The 16,036-nt window shown below is 46.8% G+C and overlaps 1 protein-coding gene across 7 annotated transcripts in view; it reads right to left on the reverse strand.

Moving 5' to 3' along the window:
• Window positions 1-16,036, reverse strand: part of Cdk5rap2 (CDK5 regulatory subunit associated protein 2) — a 190,945-nt gene that overhangs the window by 17,565 nt on the left and 157,344 nt on the right. For 4 of the 7 annotated variants that reach the window (XM_010602919.3, XM_010602921.3, XM_010602917.3 and 1 more), the window contains 7 exons: window positions 12,902-13,021; window positions 9,082-9,198; window positions 6,905-7,094; window positions 5,974-6,098; window positions 4,727-4,975; window positions 2,754-2,831; window positions 1,513-1,778 (listed from right to left, as the gene is read on the reverse strand). In XM_010602919.3, the coding sequence (XP_010601221.1) occupies window positions 1,513-1,778; window positions 2,754-2,831; window positions 4,727-4,975; window positions 5,974-6,098; window positions 6,905-7,094; window positions 9,082-9,198; window positions 12,902-13,021 (1,145 nt within the window). The remainder of the gene's footprint in view (window positions 1-1,512; window positions 1,779-2,753; window positions 2,832-4,726; window positions 4,976-5,973; window positions 6,099-6,904; window positions 7,095-9,081; window positions 9,199-12,901; window positions 13,022-16,036) is intronic. The other 3 variants (XM_010602920.3, XM_010602923.3, XM_010602918.3) reach the window with 2 other exon arrangements.

Below are 16,036 nucleotides of genomic sequence, written 5' to 3' on the forward strand. Positions count from 1 at the left end.
ATATTTTAAGTGCTAACCTCTAAGAGGTTAGTACCTTTTATTTTTAAACTTTTACATAATTTCTAGCTTTCATATAATAAAGATTTTAACCAGAAAAGAACAAGATCTTATTGGTATTAACTTAAATATTTACCAAGCACCTACTCCTAGGACCTAGGCTAGTTAGTAGCCATACAACGTTGAGGAGAATAGACATTACCCCTACGTTCCTGAAGCTTGTAATCTGGTGGAATACGAAATGCAAAACTGATTTTTACTATACATGTATCAGGAAGTAGGGGCCTCAAGCATCCTCAGTAAAAGACCTGTGAAGAGGGACCACAACCTGTGACACATGGTAGTCAGAGTTCTGGTCCAGTCTGGGTTAGCAGTGGAAATAACCCAAGCCTTGGAGGAAGTGAGCAAAGTATATGTCAAATGCATGGGTCCTCGATGAAGGGAACTCAGAGGAGAAGATTCCAGTGGGATGTGCAGGGAAAAGGGTATGGGGGGGTAAAACACCCTGAAGTAGATCCCAAGACAGAGGGAACAGGGAGCCAGGGCGGAGACAGGACGTGGGTAGCAAGTGCACTCAGCAGCACACAACCCAGTCTGTTCAGAGCAGGACACAAGGGGTACAGGAGAGGTGACAGACGAGGCAGGCAGAAGCCAGACCAGAAACCAGAGTGCCTTGGAATCACTGTCCAGGGAGAAGTGGGTCACTTCTGCACAGGTGAGGCAGGTGCTCACACTGACCTACCTGTGAGGCGGAAGTAGTGTCACACATAGGGAGAGCACCTCAGATGACTGAGAACTGAGCCTGAACGTGATAGCTCCAAGTCATTTCTCAACATCTCTAGTGAGAACACAATACCTCCTTCATAGGCTTGCTCTGAGCAAGAAGAAAAATATCATACAAAAAGCTCCTCTGTTAGAAGAGACTGAGCCACCAGTGATTTTGAGGTGAGGTAGGATATTTCCCATCAGCAAGCTCATGCCAAGGCAGTCGTAGAAACTGTGGTACAACACGGGTGAGTGTGGTACAGAATGGTGTGTTGAGTGTGGCTTATGTGGTACAGTGTGGCATGGTTTGGTGTAGTAAGGTACAGAATGGTGTGGTGTGGTGTGGCGTAGTACGTTGTGATACGCTTCATGATAATCAGGCCCTCTAACTTCCTCACGTAGCCACAGAGCCTGGCTGGGCTGTGGTTAGATGGACTGGATAGATGAGGGGCTAGATGCACAGAGGGACAGACGAACAGAAGGACAGAAGAGAGACTAGAGAGATAGAGGCACTCATAGGAACAGTACAGCAGATCCCCCATGGAGTGGTAACAGTACAAACCTCACCAAACTGTTCTCCCATAACCAACAACAAACAGTTCCCCACACTGGAACTAAGCTCTCAGCTGTGCTGGGCCACATTTCTGGCCCTTTTGTGGGGGGCCTTATTGAGGACTCTTGCCTCTCAGCCAACCTCTCCACTCACTGCCCCGTAGGCATCTCTCTCCCAGGCTTCCGTGGTCAAGTTACCTTAGTCTCCAGCTCTTGACTTGTGGGGCTGGGAGCCTCATGGGTTTGAATGTCCATCACAGCAAGGAGCTGCTGGCCCTGGCAGATCTGCTTCCACAGGGCATCATAGTCCTCAAATAAGCCTAGGACATGGCGGCCATTCTTGCTGGCCCACGGGAGGTGGCCAGCGACTGGGCGGGGCATGCGCGAGGTAGTGGTTGCTGAGCTGCTACTATCACAGGACAGGGAGTCCACATCATTTCCAGAGCATGGAGGAATCTCTGAAGCTGCCAAAGCAAGGGGCAAAATATCGGATCACAGCACCCTGTGTTCACAGCTTACAATGCTAAAGCCAGCAAAGAGGGTCAAGGGAGGCCCTGGTGCTCATGCCCTACCCAGCACAAGTCCAGAGGGGAAGAGCCTGGCTCCTGGGCCTCCACCTACACCACCCTGCATCAGATTGACTATTCACCTTGTGGGAGAGGAGGAGGCTCAAGTTAATTCACCCAATGCTTATCATCCACCCACACTGCAGAAGACCCCAGATGCATGAGGCGAGTCCAGCTGGCCCCACACTGCAGCAGCCCAGGGTCTAATCAGAACACTGACACTACAGGAGGTGCCACTGCACAGCGGTGACCAGCAGAGCCCAGAGAGAAATGGTCCTTGAGTAGGGAGGGAAAGGTCAGGGAATCATTCCCAGAAGCATTAACCAGTGGGCTGAACAAGGAGCCAGAATTACCCTAGGCAGAGGTAAAAAAGCCTATTGCCATTTGCCTTTGCACAAACAGCAGTGTGATAACTAATTCTGACGGGGGACAGCAGAAAAGGTTTTTCACAAAGAAGTCTTCATTCAGGATGAGTCTTGAGGAGTAAAAGGGTTATCGTGGCTGAGAGGAGGACTGAAAGCCACAGAGAGGAGAGAGTGCAGCCTGTCTGCAGGATGGTGACCCATCTGTCTGCCCCAGGGAGAAGAAGCCTGGACAGGCCTGCTGGGGCTGCATGCTAGACAGCCTTGAAAGCCACATGAAGATGGCCACGCTTGAAGGCAACAGAAACCCAGTGAAGTTGCTGAGGTGGGTAAATCCTAGGGAAGGATTAAATGCCTTGGAGGGAGAGACGATCTGCTAGAGATGCTGAGACTCCGAATCCAAAATCCCTGCTAAATACTTAGGTAGGACCAGGAAACCGCTCTGCTTCCATTTAAAAAGTTCTACTGACATAACTAACACTGCCACAGTTACTAAGACTCGGTTCTGTACCTGAGTTTGGTGTTACTGTCTGGGTAGAATCAAACAGATCAAATGAATTATCACTTGCCATGGGATATTCGTCACCATCTACAAAACGCAAAGCAAGAGAAAGAAACAGTTAGTTTCACTATCATTAAACAGAAAAAAACAGAATGAAGATACGGTAAAGAATCTCACACACGTATATACATACATTTATTCAGACACACAAGCAATGATTCAAATCTTCCTGCCCGGCCCTGTGCAAGACACCAGAGGCAGAGTGACCAGGCCCAGCATCTTCCCTGGAAGAACTCTCTCACCGCTGGTAAACAGAGGGAAGTGCAGAGGTTGTGGCTGCTCAGCCTCATCGGGTGAGCTTCCCAAAGCCAACACCTACAGTACTGTTTGTGAATGACCCATGAGAAGGAGGGAAAGAAATGCCAGGTAGAGAAAGGACCAGGTACGAGGTCACAGAGACTGTCACTCAGGAGGAAGCGGTACCAGGGAAAGATACAGCAGGGTGCAAGGCCAGTATCACAAGGATTGTGGGCCCCACTCAGAGGCGTTATGTTTGCTGAGATCTGCGTTTGGACTTGAAGAATGAGTGTGAGGACTGCGGCAGTAACCTAAGCAAGAGGAAACTGACCCGCAGTAGGACCCAGGGAATGCAGGTGAAACACAAAAAGGAGACGGAATCAATTAGGAGCCGTATAGCTGACCTGTGCAATGTGCTAAACCTTGGGAAGCACATTCACATCTGAAAAGCCACTGAATTTTCAATAATGCTGTGGGCAAAATGGCACTGTAATTCAGATCTTAGGGAGGGGAGACATGAGGCAGAGACAGGAAGCAGTCTTCCCAGCCTGATCAAGAATGTCAATGGCACAGCAAGGATAGTGTCCAGGTCTTAGGATCAATGAACCACTCACTTCGAGGTGCAAAGCAAACTGACTGGGTGCTTCTTAAGAGATCTGTGGAGTGCTTTTTTTGTGTTTTTGTTTTTTTGCAGTAGCGGGGATCGAACTCTGAACCTTGCACTTGTGAGGTAGGCACGGTGCCTCTGAGTTAAATCCCTGGCCTGAAATCTATGTTTTTAAACTAAAAGCTGCAGGGGCTGGAGGGGTGACTCAGCAGAAGAGCACTTATTTAGCATGCACAAGTCCCCGGGTTTGATCCCTAGTACTGCAAATTAATTAATCAAAAACAACAGATCTAATCCAAGTAAAGATAAGCACAACTCTGTACAGCACTGTTTACAAAGCATGTTGCCGCTCCTTGTCCTGCAGGATGCACACACCCACGGTACTGTGGGCATCAGGATGTCATGTCAGTCCCTAGATGCTGAGGCTCCAGAGGTCAAGAAGGGACAGCTCTGGACTTGAGCTGAAATGGTGTCTATCTCCAGCTCTGCCACCTGCCTGCAGTGTCACTTTGGGCAAGCCCTGTCCACTCTGAGACTTAATTCCACAGAGTAAAGGGGATGGTCCAGCCGACTGTGCTGAGCCTGATCACTGGGCCCACGTGGGTGTGGGGCAGGGGTGTCTCATCCTCCCTCTGCGCTCTCCACAGCCTCTTCAGGGCTAGAAAAGCCTGCAAGCAAATGCAAAACAGACCCACTGTTGCCATGAGGCGGCTTTCTAGATCCTGCATGATGCTAAAAGCCAGAGTAAGAGATGCAAGCTCTCTCTTAAAAGCACTAAGAACTCTGAAAAGGCTTTTGAGCATCAGAGTGATAGTAATGTGGGCAGGATCAAATAGATGAAAGTGAGCAGACCAGAGGCAGCAAGGGTGGCTGGAAGTCCAAGTTCCACACACAGAAAACCAAGCTCCCTAGACAGAGATTATGCCAGTCTACCAGAGGTGACAAGTCAGTAGTCAGACGCCTTGGCTCCTATGGAAAGACTACTGCACAGGGGAGAAGTATCCTTTAGACGCTCACATGTCACACACAGATGCACAGAGCTGAGTTTCCAGAAAGTATGGAGAGGCAGAAGCCATACCATGTTGGTCTAGAGGAAGGGACCCCTTGAGTATGGACAGGACGTGGGCAGGCAAAGGAAGGGCTCCTTCCTGGACCTTTTTGGGCCCCTGTGCCAGCTGCTCCTCCAGCTTGCTCCGCAGTGTACTGTTGGTTTCGATGCTCCTTTCCAGCTGTCCTCGCAAAGCCTGGATCTCTGTCAGGAGGCTGTGCAGATCACTGCAAGGATTCTGTCCCTTTGAGCCTGCTCCCAGTGCCTCTGCTCTGGCCTCTGTGGACATGTGCAAAGGGAAGCCTTGACATCCTCCACAGGCAAAGGGGGCAACCACCACAGGAACTCAACAGTGTTTTCAAATCGCCATCATCACCCACCTCCTCCTCCCTAAGAACTAGGTACAATTTAAAATAACAACTCGACTTTAAAAACAAAAATATTGGCTGACTTAATTGCTGCTATTCCACGGGCTAAATAAGAGCTGGAAATTAATTTTCACTTCTGGCCATAAAAGCCTAGCAAATTGCACACCAAACCCTGAAATTATGTCTAGTAGTAATAAAATCTATTTGGGCTGGAATTATAGAATGAAAGGGGATGATTTTAAGAGCCACAGTATATTAAAAAGGCAAAACAGCAAGAATAAGAGAAGCAACTTGAGGAGAAATGAAAGCTGTGAGATGACCCCTTTCCAGATAAACTTTCAATAGAGAGAAACCATCTGGAAAATTAGTTTAAAAACCCCTCACTACACCTCACAATTGATTCTGAAACATTAGACCTTATAGTTGAGTCATTCCGATCTGGCATCTCTCTTGAAACAGGACCAGGGCCAACTACCATCCCAGAGCAATTACTACATGGTAGGAGCTCCGTCAATATTCACTGGACAAATGGGCAAAGAGAAGTATGACTAGCAGCAAAATTACCATGAAAGTTATCTCTGAATGCCAACTATATGCCAGGTACTGGCTTAGGATACTTAAATAAATGACCTAATTCAACTTTTATGACAACTCCACACAGTGGATGATAGCAGACATGTTTACAGAGGCAGGAACAGGCCCAAAGCATGAGGCAGTGTGCTAAAGCTGACACAGCTGGGATCCAAGGAGTGAGACTACAGGCCATAGCTGCCCTGCCACCTGATCCTACTCCTGCACCATTTCCCACTGCTGCTTGGGAAGCCCCTGCCCTCCCATGCCTGCTACCAGGGGTCCAGGCAAGCTCACAGCCCTGGACATGAAGAAGCTAGCCACAAAGCACCCCAGTACCTTGCTGTTGCCTCCTGTGCTCCTCATCCAGCTTCTCATACATCTTCAGCTCCACTCGGAGGGACTGGAGCAGCTTGTCATTCTGGGACAGCAGCTGCTGCTTCAACTTCACCTCCTCCTGCACCCTGAAATGGCCCCCAGCATGGGAGGAGAGGTTAATTCTACCCCAGGACAACTTACTTAGAACCCACAGGGCAGGTCTGTGTCACCTCGGCCAGAAGAGTGTGAACAAAATGGGACAAGCAGAGTTAAAACTTCCATCACAGCCTCCATTTCCCTAGTGCCCCCCTGCCTGGCCCTTGTATACATTCTCTGACCCTCCACACAGAGATGTGGGAGCAAAACTCAAAGTTCCATCCTTTACCCTGGAGAAGAGCCTAGACCTAAGCCCAAGACTGTCTGATGGCAAACACAGTGGCCCTGCTACGTCAATGCACGCCCTGGCAGCTGAGGGTGAAGGAGTGTGGCACTTGTGAGTGCTGAGTGAGGATCTGAAATCATGTGCAGCAAGACAGAGTCTAAGAGGGAAACTGCAAGATACCCAGCAGAATGGGCCTTTTAAAATCTATAACAGGTAATGTCATTCTTCTGCTCAGAATCTCCTAGCTCCTTCTGATGCCACTTAGAACAAATGCAAAGCGGCCCAATGATATGATTTAGCATCCAGCCACCTCTCTGCCCTTCGCCCCTACCACGGGGCACATGTGCCTTAGGTCAAAACAACCTCGCCAGGCGGGTGTGACAGTCATTTCTCTGGCACACCCAGGTAAGACACAGCAAGTCTCCGCCCGCCTTCTCCTCCTTCCTTGGATGATCTTTCTCCCCATCTTTCTGCTGACCAGAAAAAAGGCATGAGTGCTTTTGCCTTCTCTTGGCACTAGGGCAGGGCTGCTATGTTTCCTGGGCTTGTGGCAGGCAGATCGGGCCCCACCTGCTCAGCTCCTGGCGGCCGCTGTGGACCTCCTGGAGCAGCTGCTGGTTGTGTCTCTCCTTCTCTCTGATTTCCTTCTGCAGCCTTTCGTTCTCCCCCTTCACACTGGCATACTCTTGCTGAAGGTGCTCCAGACTTGCAGCCTTCCTGGAGACGGACTCTAGCAATTTTTCATTCTCCTTCTGTTTATCTACAAACACCAAAAAGCACCAGTGAGAAGGGTTACCATTTGTTTTTTCCAACCTTATTACGCAGATACAGCACTTCAGCTTGAGCACTCCAAGAATACAAAAAAGAATGAGATTTAATCTGGCATTTATGGTTTTGGCATTCCAATTATCTTATGCGTTTTGAGCAGATAAATCTGTCAACATCAAAGCTGTAGATTAAATGTCACTAGGATGAAATGGGCCTGTTTAATTTTCTATTAAATAATGGGCCTTGCAAACCTGGTTACTCTGGCTTCACAGAGCAAAGAGTGGGTAGAAACTACAGGCAGAGGGAGGAGGCAGGGCCACACTCCAGCAGTGCAGGCAGAGACCACAAGCTGCCCACGGCCTCCTGCCAGGTCAGCAGGGCTGTGTAGAAGGTGCCCAAGGACATCATCTCTCATGAGTAATAAGATACTCACAGAGGCACAGGAGAAAAGAGGCCCAGAGCAGGGTACTGGGGGTGGAGCAGAGCAGTAGGGTTCAAGGGTGGCTCCTGCGTGCAATGACTCTTTGACCTTGAGTGAGGTTTCTCACTCCTCCGTGCCTCAGTTTCCACACATACACTGTGTGGAGGTGAAGGTCTCAGCACACCTCATAAGCACAATGGGAGGCCCTGCCAGGAGCAGTGCCGGTGGCAGTAATAGCTGCCACGACCCTGCACTAACCACAGGGGCTGCATGAACACCTTCATGCATACCCCCTAGTTAACCCTCACACACCCTTCCGGGGTGGGAACTATGGTCCCCCTCATCTTCCAGACAGGAAACTGAGGATGGTGAGGTTAACACCTCCCTGTGGTCACACAGCCAGTAAGCGCAGAGCCAAGACTTGGGCCTGGGATTTCCGACTCCACCCTAACCATGACCCAAGAATTTCTAAGCCAGTGTGGACCCTAGACGGGCCCCAGGATGGCAGACCTGCCAAGATGCACATCATTCCTGCTGAGCCACAGCTGGCCCTAGGTCCTGTCTGCTCTCTTTTTGCCATTTAAAAGGCCACGGCTCTTCTGACCCTGAGAGGCCCTGGCTAATCTCCCCACCCGCTTCTAGACTCAGCTCATGGAGACCAGCTTTCCCAGCATCAGTGTCCTACAGCTCCCCGACCAGCCTGTTTCGTGGCCAGTCCTCATGCTCCCTGTTGTCTGGCTGTGTCTGCCATCATACCATAAGCCCCATGACAAAACAGACCAGGGCTCTTCCACTTCTGGCTAATCATCTACATAGGCCCCGACACAGAGCAGGAGCTAGGGAATGTTACTGAGTGAATGAATGACTCACAGAGACTCCAATTTGGGGGCTCCTAAGGACAAATCAGCATCAGTATTCTCTAGGGAAAGTGAGGTAAGCTGGTCCAAGTTCTAGCTCTACCATCTTCTAGTCCTGTGACTACACAGCAGTGCAGCTCTCCAGGCCTCCGCTTCTGACTTGTCAAAGAGCTAATAATATTTGATGCAAGGATCATTTTAAGCACTGAAAGATATCACAAGAGAAAGCTCTTCAGGAGCTCAGCTCCAAACAGAGGGAATTAAGAGAAGGGATTTTTGGAAGGAATACTGGATAAACCTCACTGGTGATAGGAAATCTCTGGTTGAGATTCTGGCAGTAATATATTTCCAGCCCTTCTCTCTTCCTCTGTGGACCAAGATGAATGCAAGCTGATTGGACGGGGGACGACTGACAAGTAGACACCGTGTCATTTACTGAGGGCTGGCGAGACCCTGCTGAGGGCTTTACTCCTTTAATTGTCACAACAGCCCTACGAGGTATTCCTTAACCTCCCCGAGCCCCATATTTCTCATCTGTAAAACAGGAGAGCCTCAAAAGGCTGCTGTGACAATTAGACAGAGTAAAGCTGTCACCGTGCCACAGGATTCAGACCTCACTTGGTCAGATTCCAACACTGGTATTCTTTGCCTGACACAGAGGCTTTGGGGCCCAGGCTGCAGGTGGCTCCTCTCGTTCTTACCTTGAGACCCCTTCACTAGCATCGTGTTGAGCTCCTGGTTCTGCTTCCTCAGGAAATATATTTCTGATGTTAGAGAAGTGTGCAGCTCTGAACCATACGCAAAAATGTTTGTAGAACCTACAAAAGCACATATAAACAGGATGGAACCTCCCAGAAAGCAATGTTAACAATGAGGAACTGAAACATGCAATGGAAATTGCTCTGTGGACTATGTAAGGTACTGCCAGAGCCTGAAGAGAATTGAGAGTGGGCCTAAATGAGGAGGCGAGAGACAAAGCAGAGACTTGGACCAGGGTGAGAGGGGTGGGAGACAGTCTCAACCTCTACAACCAGCTCCCTGCCCGGCCCCACCCCTGAGGTAACTCAGCGCCCTCCAGACCTTTCTCTCCTCTCTGTTCCGTGCCTCAGGTGGTGGTATCAGCACAATCCCTCACTCAGGCCATCACCTGAGACCAAGCTCACCAACCTAAGTCCTCCCTGCCCCACTGCCCAATCAGGCCATACTGACAGCTGATTCTTCCTCCAAAATTCCTTAGACCCTGGCCAACTCTTGTGTCCCTAAGGTTCAGGCTTTAACATCTTGCTCTAAACCTCCATCCCGGCTTCTGCCGATGGGGTTATCATCTATTCAAAAACACGTGATGACCCAAAAGACAATGGGACAAACTAAATGCAAGGCCCACACCTCTCAGTCTGGAATCTGGGGATCTCTACGGGTCAGCTCCAACTGTGGCAAACCCCACTCCATCTCCACTCACACCCTAGTGTCCGGGCCATGTCTGCCCAGGTGGTCACAGCCCTTCCTGACTCTGCAGACCGAGGCTCTCCCTTTGTGTAGAAAGCCCACCACCCTCTTCATCTGCCAGAGTCACACTCTTTCAATTCTTGCCTCAAATTCACTGTCTCTAAGTGCGTACTGTAAAGATCAGACTCTAAAGCTAGACAGACTAGGTTAGAGGTCACTTTCTCATCCATAAATACCTCACCAAGCTCTTGTCTGTCTGCTGAAATCTTATCCTTCCCCTAAATCCAGCTCAGATGACACCTCCTGCTGGACAGCTCCCCTCCTTCCTCCTCTCTGACTCTCTCTCATCCACAAAATTATAATGTTCACATTCCAGCTGCCTTCCCCACGAAGCGGGCCAAGATTTCCCTCCCAGCCTCCATACCAACTGAGAACACTCTCTACACAGCAACCAGACTGCCAGGCCCCTGTTCTCCTAGCTACCTTGCAGTAAGAACATGGTCAGGGGCCCATCAGGCCACCAAGACCCAAAAGGAAGCCTGCTGCAGGTCAGGCAAAGACTCTCCATCCAATGAAAACAGAAAGCTAGAAAGAAGCCCAGCCTTTTCCTCCCCATGTTTTGGACACTTCCTACAGAGGATGGAAGGCTGTAATTATCAGTCATCACAGACACCTGCCCCAATCCTTACTGTTACCGAGCTATAAAACCTGCCTCGTGACTGCTTGCCTCTGGAGTTCTTGTTATGTAAGAAAACATAAACCCTCTTGCTTATACCTGTTTTAGTCATATTTTTTTATCTGCACCTGAAAGCATCCTACTTTATACCAACTACTTGAAATGTTCAATCTCCTTGTAGATAAGGCATGGCCAATTCTCCCAGAAGTTCCCACTCTTACTCTACAGCACTGCCTTTTTCTCCTGCTAATGGTCCACTTATCAGAATGTCACATAATTTTTTTAATTCAAAAATGTCTCTCTCCACTATCTTCCTCCATTCTTTTCTATCAGAGACCCCAGAGTGAACTATGGCTCTGGTTTCTTAATAGCTGTAAGACCTCAGCATAGTCATATAACTTCACCAAGTTTGCATTCGCTCAATAAAAATTACCCACATGGTTAATGTTCCTGCTATGACCATTTGTAGTAATATCACCATTCACAATAGGACGGAGCCAAGAGAGGAACAAAGAATTATCTGAATGAACAGGAAAAATTCTACGGATGTCTACAATGATGAAAGCTATGGTAGTCACTTTTCAAAGGGACAATTAGGTCAAAGAATAGATCCTGACACGGTCCAATCCAGAGCATCAAGCACCAGCTGGCAAGGACTGGACCACTTTGATGCTAAGTGACCTCCTCTGAATGCCACCATCACCACAACTTCAAGTAACCGGTGATAAGCCGGAGGCTCAGATGCACAAGACGGCAGTTTCTAACAATATTCTACCTCAACATTATAGGGAGGAAGGCCTTTTTCAAACCTAGTCCCAAGATGAACACTTCACAGCAGGGAGAGGTGGAGCCGCTTTTATTTCTTTGTCTTTTCAGAAACTGTGACAACATGGTGAGAACAGCATGTCTTCCCACTAGCGTAAATACTTTATGAATGCCTTTTTTTGTAAACCTTCCCGTCAGAGAGAATTACTCTCCAGAGCAATTGCCTGCTTCATTGTAGCCGGTGGCCATTTGAGCCCCCAAATAATTCTATAATTGGATTTGCTAGGGAAAATGTAAAACAGAATGAATCTAATTCAGGCATTACCAAGAGTGAATGTGAAGGGCCCAGGCGTGTATTTCTGTCCCTTGTTTGATACAACTAATAACTCAGATTAATCAATTTCCTTGGAGGAGGGAGGAGGCGGGTGCAGGCTGGAGGTGAGGTGGGATGGGAGGGAGGGAGGGATGGAGGGGGAATGATGGAGACTGCTGTTTACCCTGCAAACTGAAACCCACACAGTCCTTTGGAAAGATGTCCTTATAAGCTGATGGCTACAGTGGCCTAAAGGGGAATGAGAAGTGGACTAAGAGCCCAAGGACTCCAGGGCCACCACCAAGTACTATCGATCTTTCCAGAACTCAGGAATTTCACTGCTAAAACTGGGATGACATTGTGGTCTCTGTCTACTGCAGTGTTAAACTGGTCACGTTACACAAAATAAAACTGAAAATACAACTGATAAAGATGATGAAAGCAACCGTTAATAAATGGTGAGGCACTGAACAAGTCCCTATTCATAACATTGCCTCATTTAGTCTCTAAATGACCACGGGAGGGGTGGGGTGAAATGGCCAGTCACAAAACAAGTAAGTACAAGAACTGGGATCCACACTCAGGCCCATCTAACACCCAGGCCAATTCAGGCCTTTCCCAGGGCCCCATGCTGCTCTCAGACACATGCTTCAAGGAATGAGGACACTTTCTGGAGCAATAGGGACAGACGTCCAAGATACACTGTCTAGTAAAAATGAGCCAGAATAGTGGATACAGAGTCTGCTACCATTAGGCAAGACAGAGGGAAAATAAGAAGATACACTGGAAAAAAAAAAGATATACTGGTATTTTCACTTTTAAAATAATCACTGTAAGGATACAGAAAAAACAACAAAAGCTGGGAGGAGAGAAAGGAGGGCAGGGATAATATGTAAAGTATGAAAGTTTTAATTTTTGAACTATGTGAATGTCTTCTTGTAGGAAAAATATGTTTTGTTTTCATGGAGGATCATTCCATTTAGAGGTAACTGTGGTTATTAGGAATGCTGGTGCCCTTTGGTTTGGCATGTGAGATTTACCAGACTGCTAAATCGTGACGACTTTTATAATCCATTTTTGACACAAAGACAAATACGGCTTTGTGCTATTCTAAAGTACCTATTTATAGCTTTACAGCCTCCAAAATCCAATGAGGAGCCAAGCACAATCCAGGATGCCAGAGGCTGGCAGACTTCAGGAATGATGTAGAAATTAACATTTATCAAGCACCTGTGTTGGCCACAGACTGCTTATTCAGGCAAAAGTGTCACAGTGAAGCTCTCATGGGCTTGCAAGGCGCTATGGGAGGGTCGTTCCTTACCTTGATCAAATTCAGACCCTTGCCGTTCTAGCTGTTTCCGTAGCTTCTCATTTGTTTTAATAGATTCTTCTAAACGTTTTCTTAAAGTTCGAATTTCCTGAATGTGTTCCATTAGCAAATCTACAGGAAGGAAGGACATTTTTAATTTAAAGTCTGAAGCCCTCAACAAATTGAATAATTTATAGATTATGCAGGGATCTTGAAATTCCAAACAGCACTGGATGTATTAAGATAGTCAGCAACTGGCAGTTCTTTCCTAGGCTGGGGGAGGCCAAGCTTCTTCCCACAGCCTGCAGACAGAGCTCTGTAACGATTCTCTGCAGCCTTCCATGAGGAAGCTATTTTACATCACAGGGAAAAATTATATTCCATACAATTTTAATGCTAACTCTAATGTAGCCTTTTATTCTTCTCAATATCAAATATTAATTTAAAATCTTCCTCATGGTGAAACTAACAGATCACTTTCAAGTCTGCCTGAATTGCCTGAGAGTTGATTAAACTGCCTCTATAATGAATTCGGATATTTTCAAGACTAATTTTTTGAAGAGAATATTTTATCCGTTTGTCACCTACTAATTCAAGTCTTAAAAATAAAGCAAAACAATGCTAGCAGGAATGGCAGTAAGAAGGGTGATCTCAAGAGTACATCCTATTAGCCTGAGTGTAGATGCATACGACCTTTTGGGGCTGTTTATATTACTAGCCTTAGGAAAGTTCTTTTCCAATGTCTTTTACCAAATAATTCTACTTCTAGGACTCTATTTAAAGAGACCACTAGTGATATTGACAAGTATTTGCCAGAAAGCAAGAAAATGTTAATCTCAGCACTCCGTGTTACAGCAAAAACTAAAGTAACTCAAAATTGTTAAACTGTAGCATATCCATTCTGATGCAGTATTACATAACTACTAAAATTATGCTATGAAAACTATATCGTACCATGGGAAAATTATGTTATTACGTTAAATTTTAAGGTAGTTACAAAATTCGTTATTCAACACAATATGTAAGAAGTTGCACAGGCAGGAAAGACAAGTATACAAAAGAAGGAAATACACATAATACAGCAGTTAATATCAGGGTGATAGACGTTAGACTTTTCAAAATTCTATATTACACTTTCATATAATACTTAATAATAGACACAAATTTTAAATTTCCTAAAATGAGCATGTATTATTTTTTCATCCTCTGTTGCATCTCCCTGTAACAAAGAAAAAGGCAAGTAGTTTCAATCCAGAGGTAGCTTTCTAGAGTCAGTGTTTAAAACATAATCACATTAAGTATCCAAAGGCAAAACTAATGCCTCTAATTCATCAATTAGGGTGTACTCAGTATGTCTCAGTAATGTTTGTTTTAAAACATTATACTAATGTTATAACCCAGTTTTAATTCCTCCAAAATGGCTTTCATTTAAAAGTAGCACAATGTTACACATCTTTTCCTAATTAAATAGTAATTTTGCCATGAATTTGAATGTTTATGAGATGACTTAATTCCCAGACCTTCAGCTATCTCCTGTTAGTGCCAAAAGTGTGGCAAGTCACTGGTGGAGCACACTGCACGCTGCAGCACAGCACTGAAGGCTCCGCGGTCACCCAGGCTTGGCACACTGTACCTGTGCCCACTTCACTGCCCTGACATCTCCCAGCAGCTAGGCCAGAGTTGGTCTGCAACTGACCAGTGTTCACCGCAACCAATCTTGCTGGTTTACACATCACAAACTGCCGCCTTTGAGGACACAAATGTTCTGTAGTCATCGAGAGAGACACTTTCTGCTGTGTCTTTGGTGAGGAGCTGGAGTTATCACTCAGGCTAGAAGAATCATGTCAGGCAAACTGAATGCCGCTTATTAATTATGCAGCCATAGTGAGGGGAAGGAAACATAATACTGTACCAGCCTTTACCAATAGAGAGAGAAATGCCTGTCTCTCTTTCAATAAACCCCTCTGATAAATGCACTCTTTAAAACCATAATCCTATAAGAAGCAATCAGCAGGCATGTGCACTCACACACATGCACGCGCGCACACACACACACACACACACACACACACACATACACACAGTGTGTATCTTTCAGCTAGTAACTCCAATTTAGAGACTCCATCTTAAGAACATGACCCCAAGTAAGGAAAAAGCTTCATGTTCAAAGATACTCCCTGCAGCACTGTTTACAAATGAGAATTCTGGAAATGACTTTAATGTTCAGCGACAGGGGAATATAAGGAAAACTGCAGTTTAGCCACTCGGTGGACTGTCCTAAAGCCACTAAAAATGACATTATCTAACACGTCAGGAAGCTTGTGGTAGGATGTTAAATGAGGAAAGAAAATACTAACCAATCTCCCCACACAGATTATAAATTTGACGAACAATGCAGAGAATCTGAAAAACAGATGCAGAGAATAAAAGGTTAAGAGAAACAAAGGAAGAAAAGATAATGGTGGGTATATCAGGGTGGCTGCACAGAGCACCATTCCCATTCAGGGCAGAGAGAGCCAAGGTCCTGGGTTCCTAGAGGAAGAGACGAAGATGCCTGAACAGCTCTACATCAGAAATAAAAGGAGGCTGAGGAGGTGGACAGAGTGAAGGAATAAAAAGAGGGCAGGCAAGAGGAAGAGGAGGACCCTGCCTGACACCGTACAGGGTCCCGCTCTGAAGGAGCGCCCTCCAACCTGGGGCAAAAGCTCCATTTAGGTCTCAAGGACATACTGGGTGAGCTCTCCTCATGCACTTTTATCTATTGCTTTAAAAAGGCTTCCAATTTTTTGAAAATCATAACCTATATGATCAAGCGTCAACAGGGGCAGGGGGCCATGTCCACTCAGTGCTGTACAGTCCACACTGCACGCTGTGAAAAGAGGACTTCACGAGAGATCCAGACTCTAACCTACTGAAGGCCTACAAACTACAGACCGAGGCAGGTGTTGCCGGACATGGCTGTGCTATCCAAGTACACTGCCTGCGGCCGCCTATGTGCTGTGACAGCAACAGCAATGTAGGCTGCACACCTTGCAAAGCCTAGAATATTCACTATCTGTGCCTTTATAAGAAGAGTTTGCTGGGCCAGGGAATTAGCTCAGTGGTTCGGTGGCCTGCCTTGCAAGCGCAAGGACCCGAGTTGGATCC

Source organism: Fukomys damarensis, unplaced genomic scaffold (assembly GCF_012274545.1).
Source record: "Fukomys damarensis isolate Sample0158 unplaced genomic scaffold, DMR_v1.0_HiC HiC_scaffold_36, whole genome shotgun sequence".
Taxonomy (NCBI): Eukaryota; Metazoa; Chordata; class Mammalia; order Rodentia; family Bathyergidae; genus Fukomys; species Fukomys damarensis.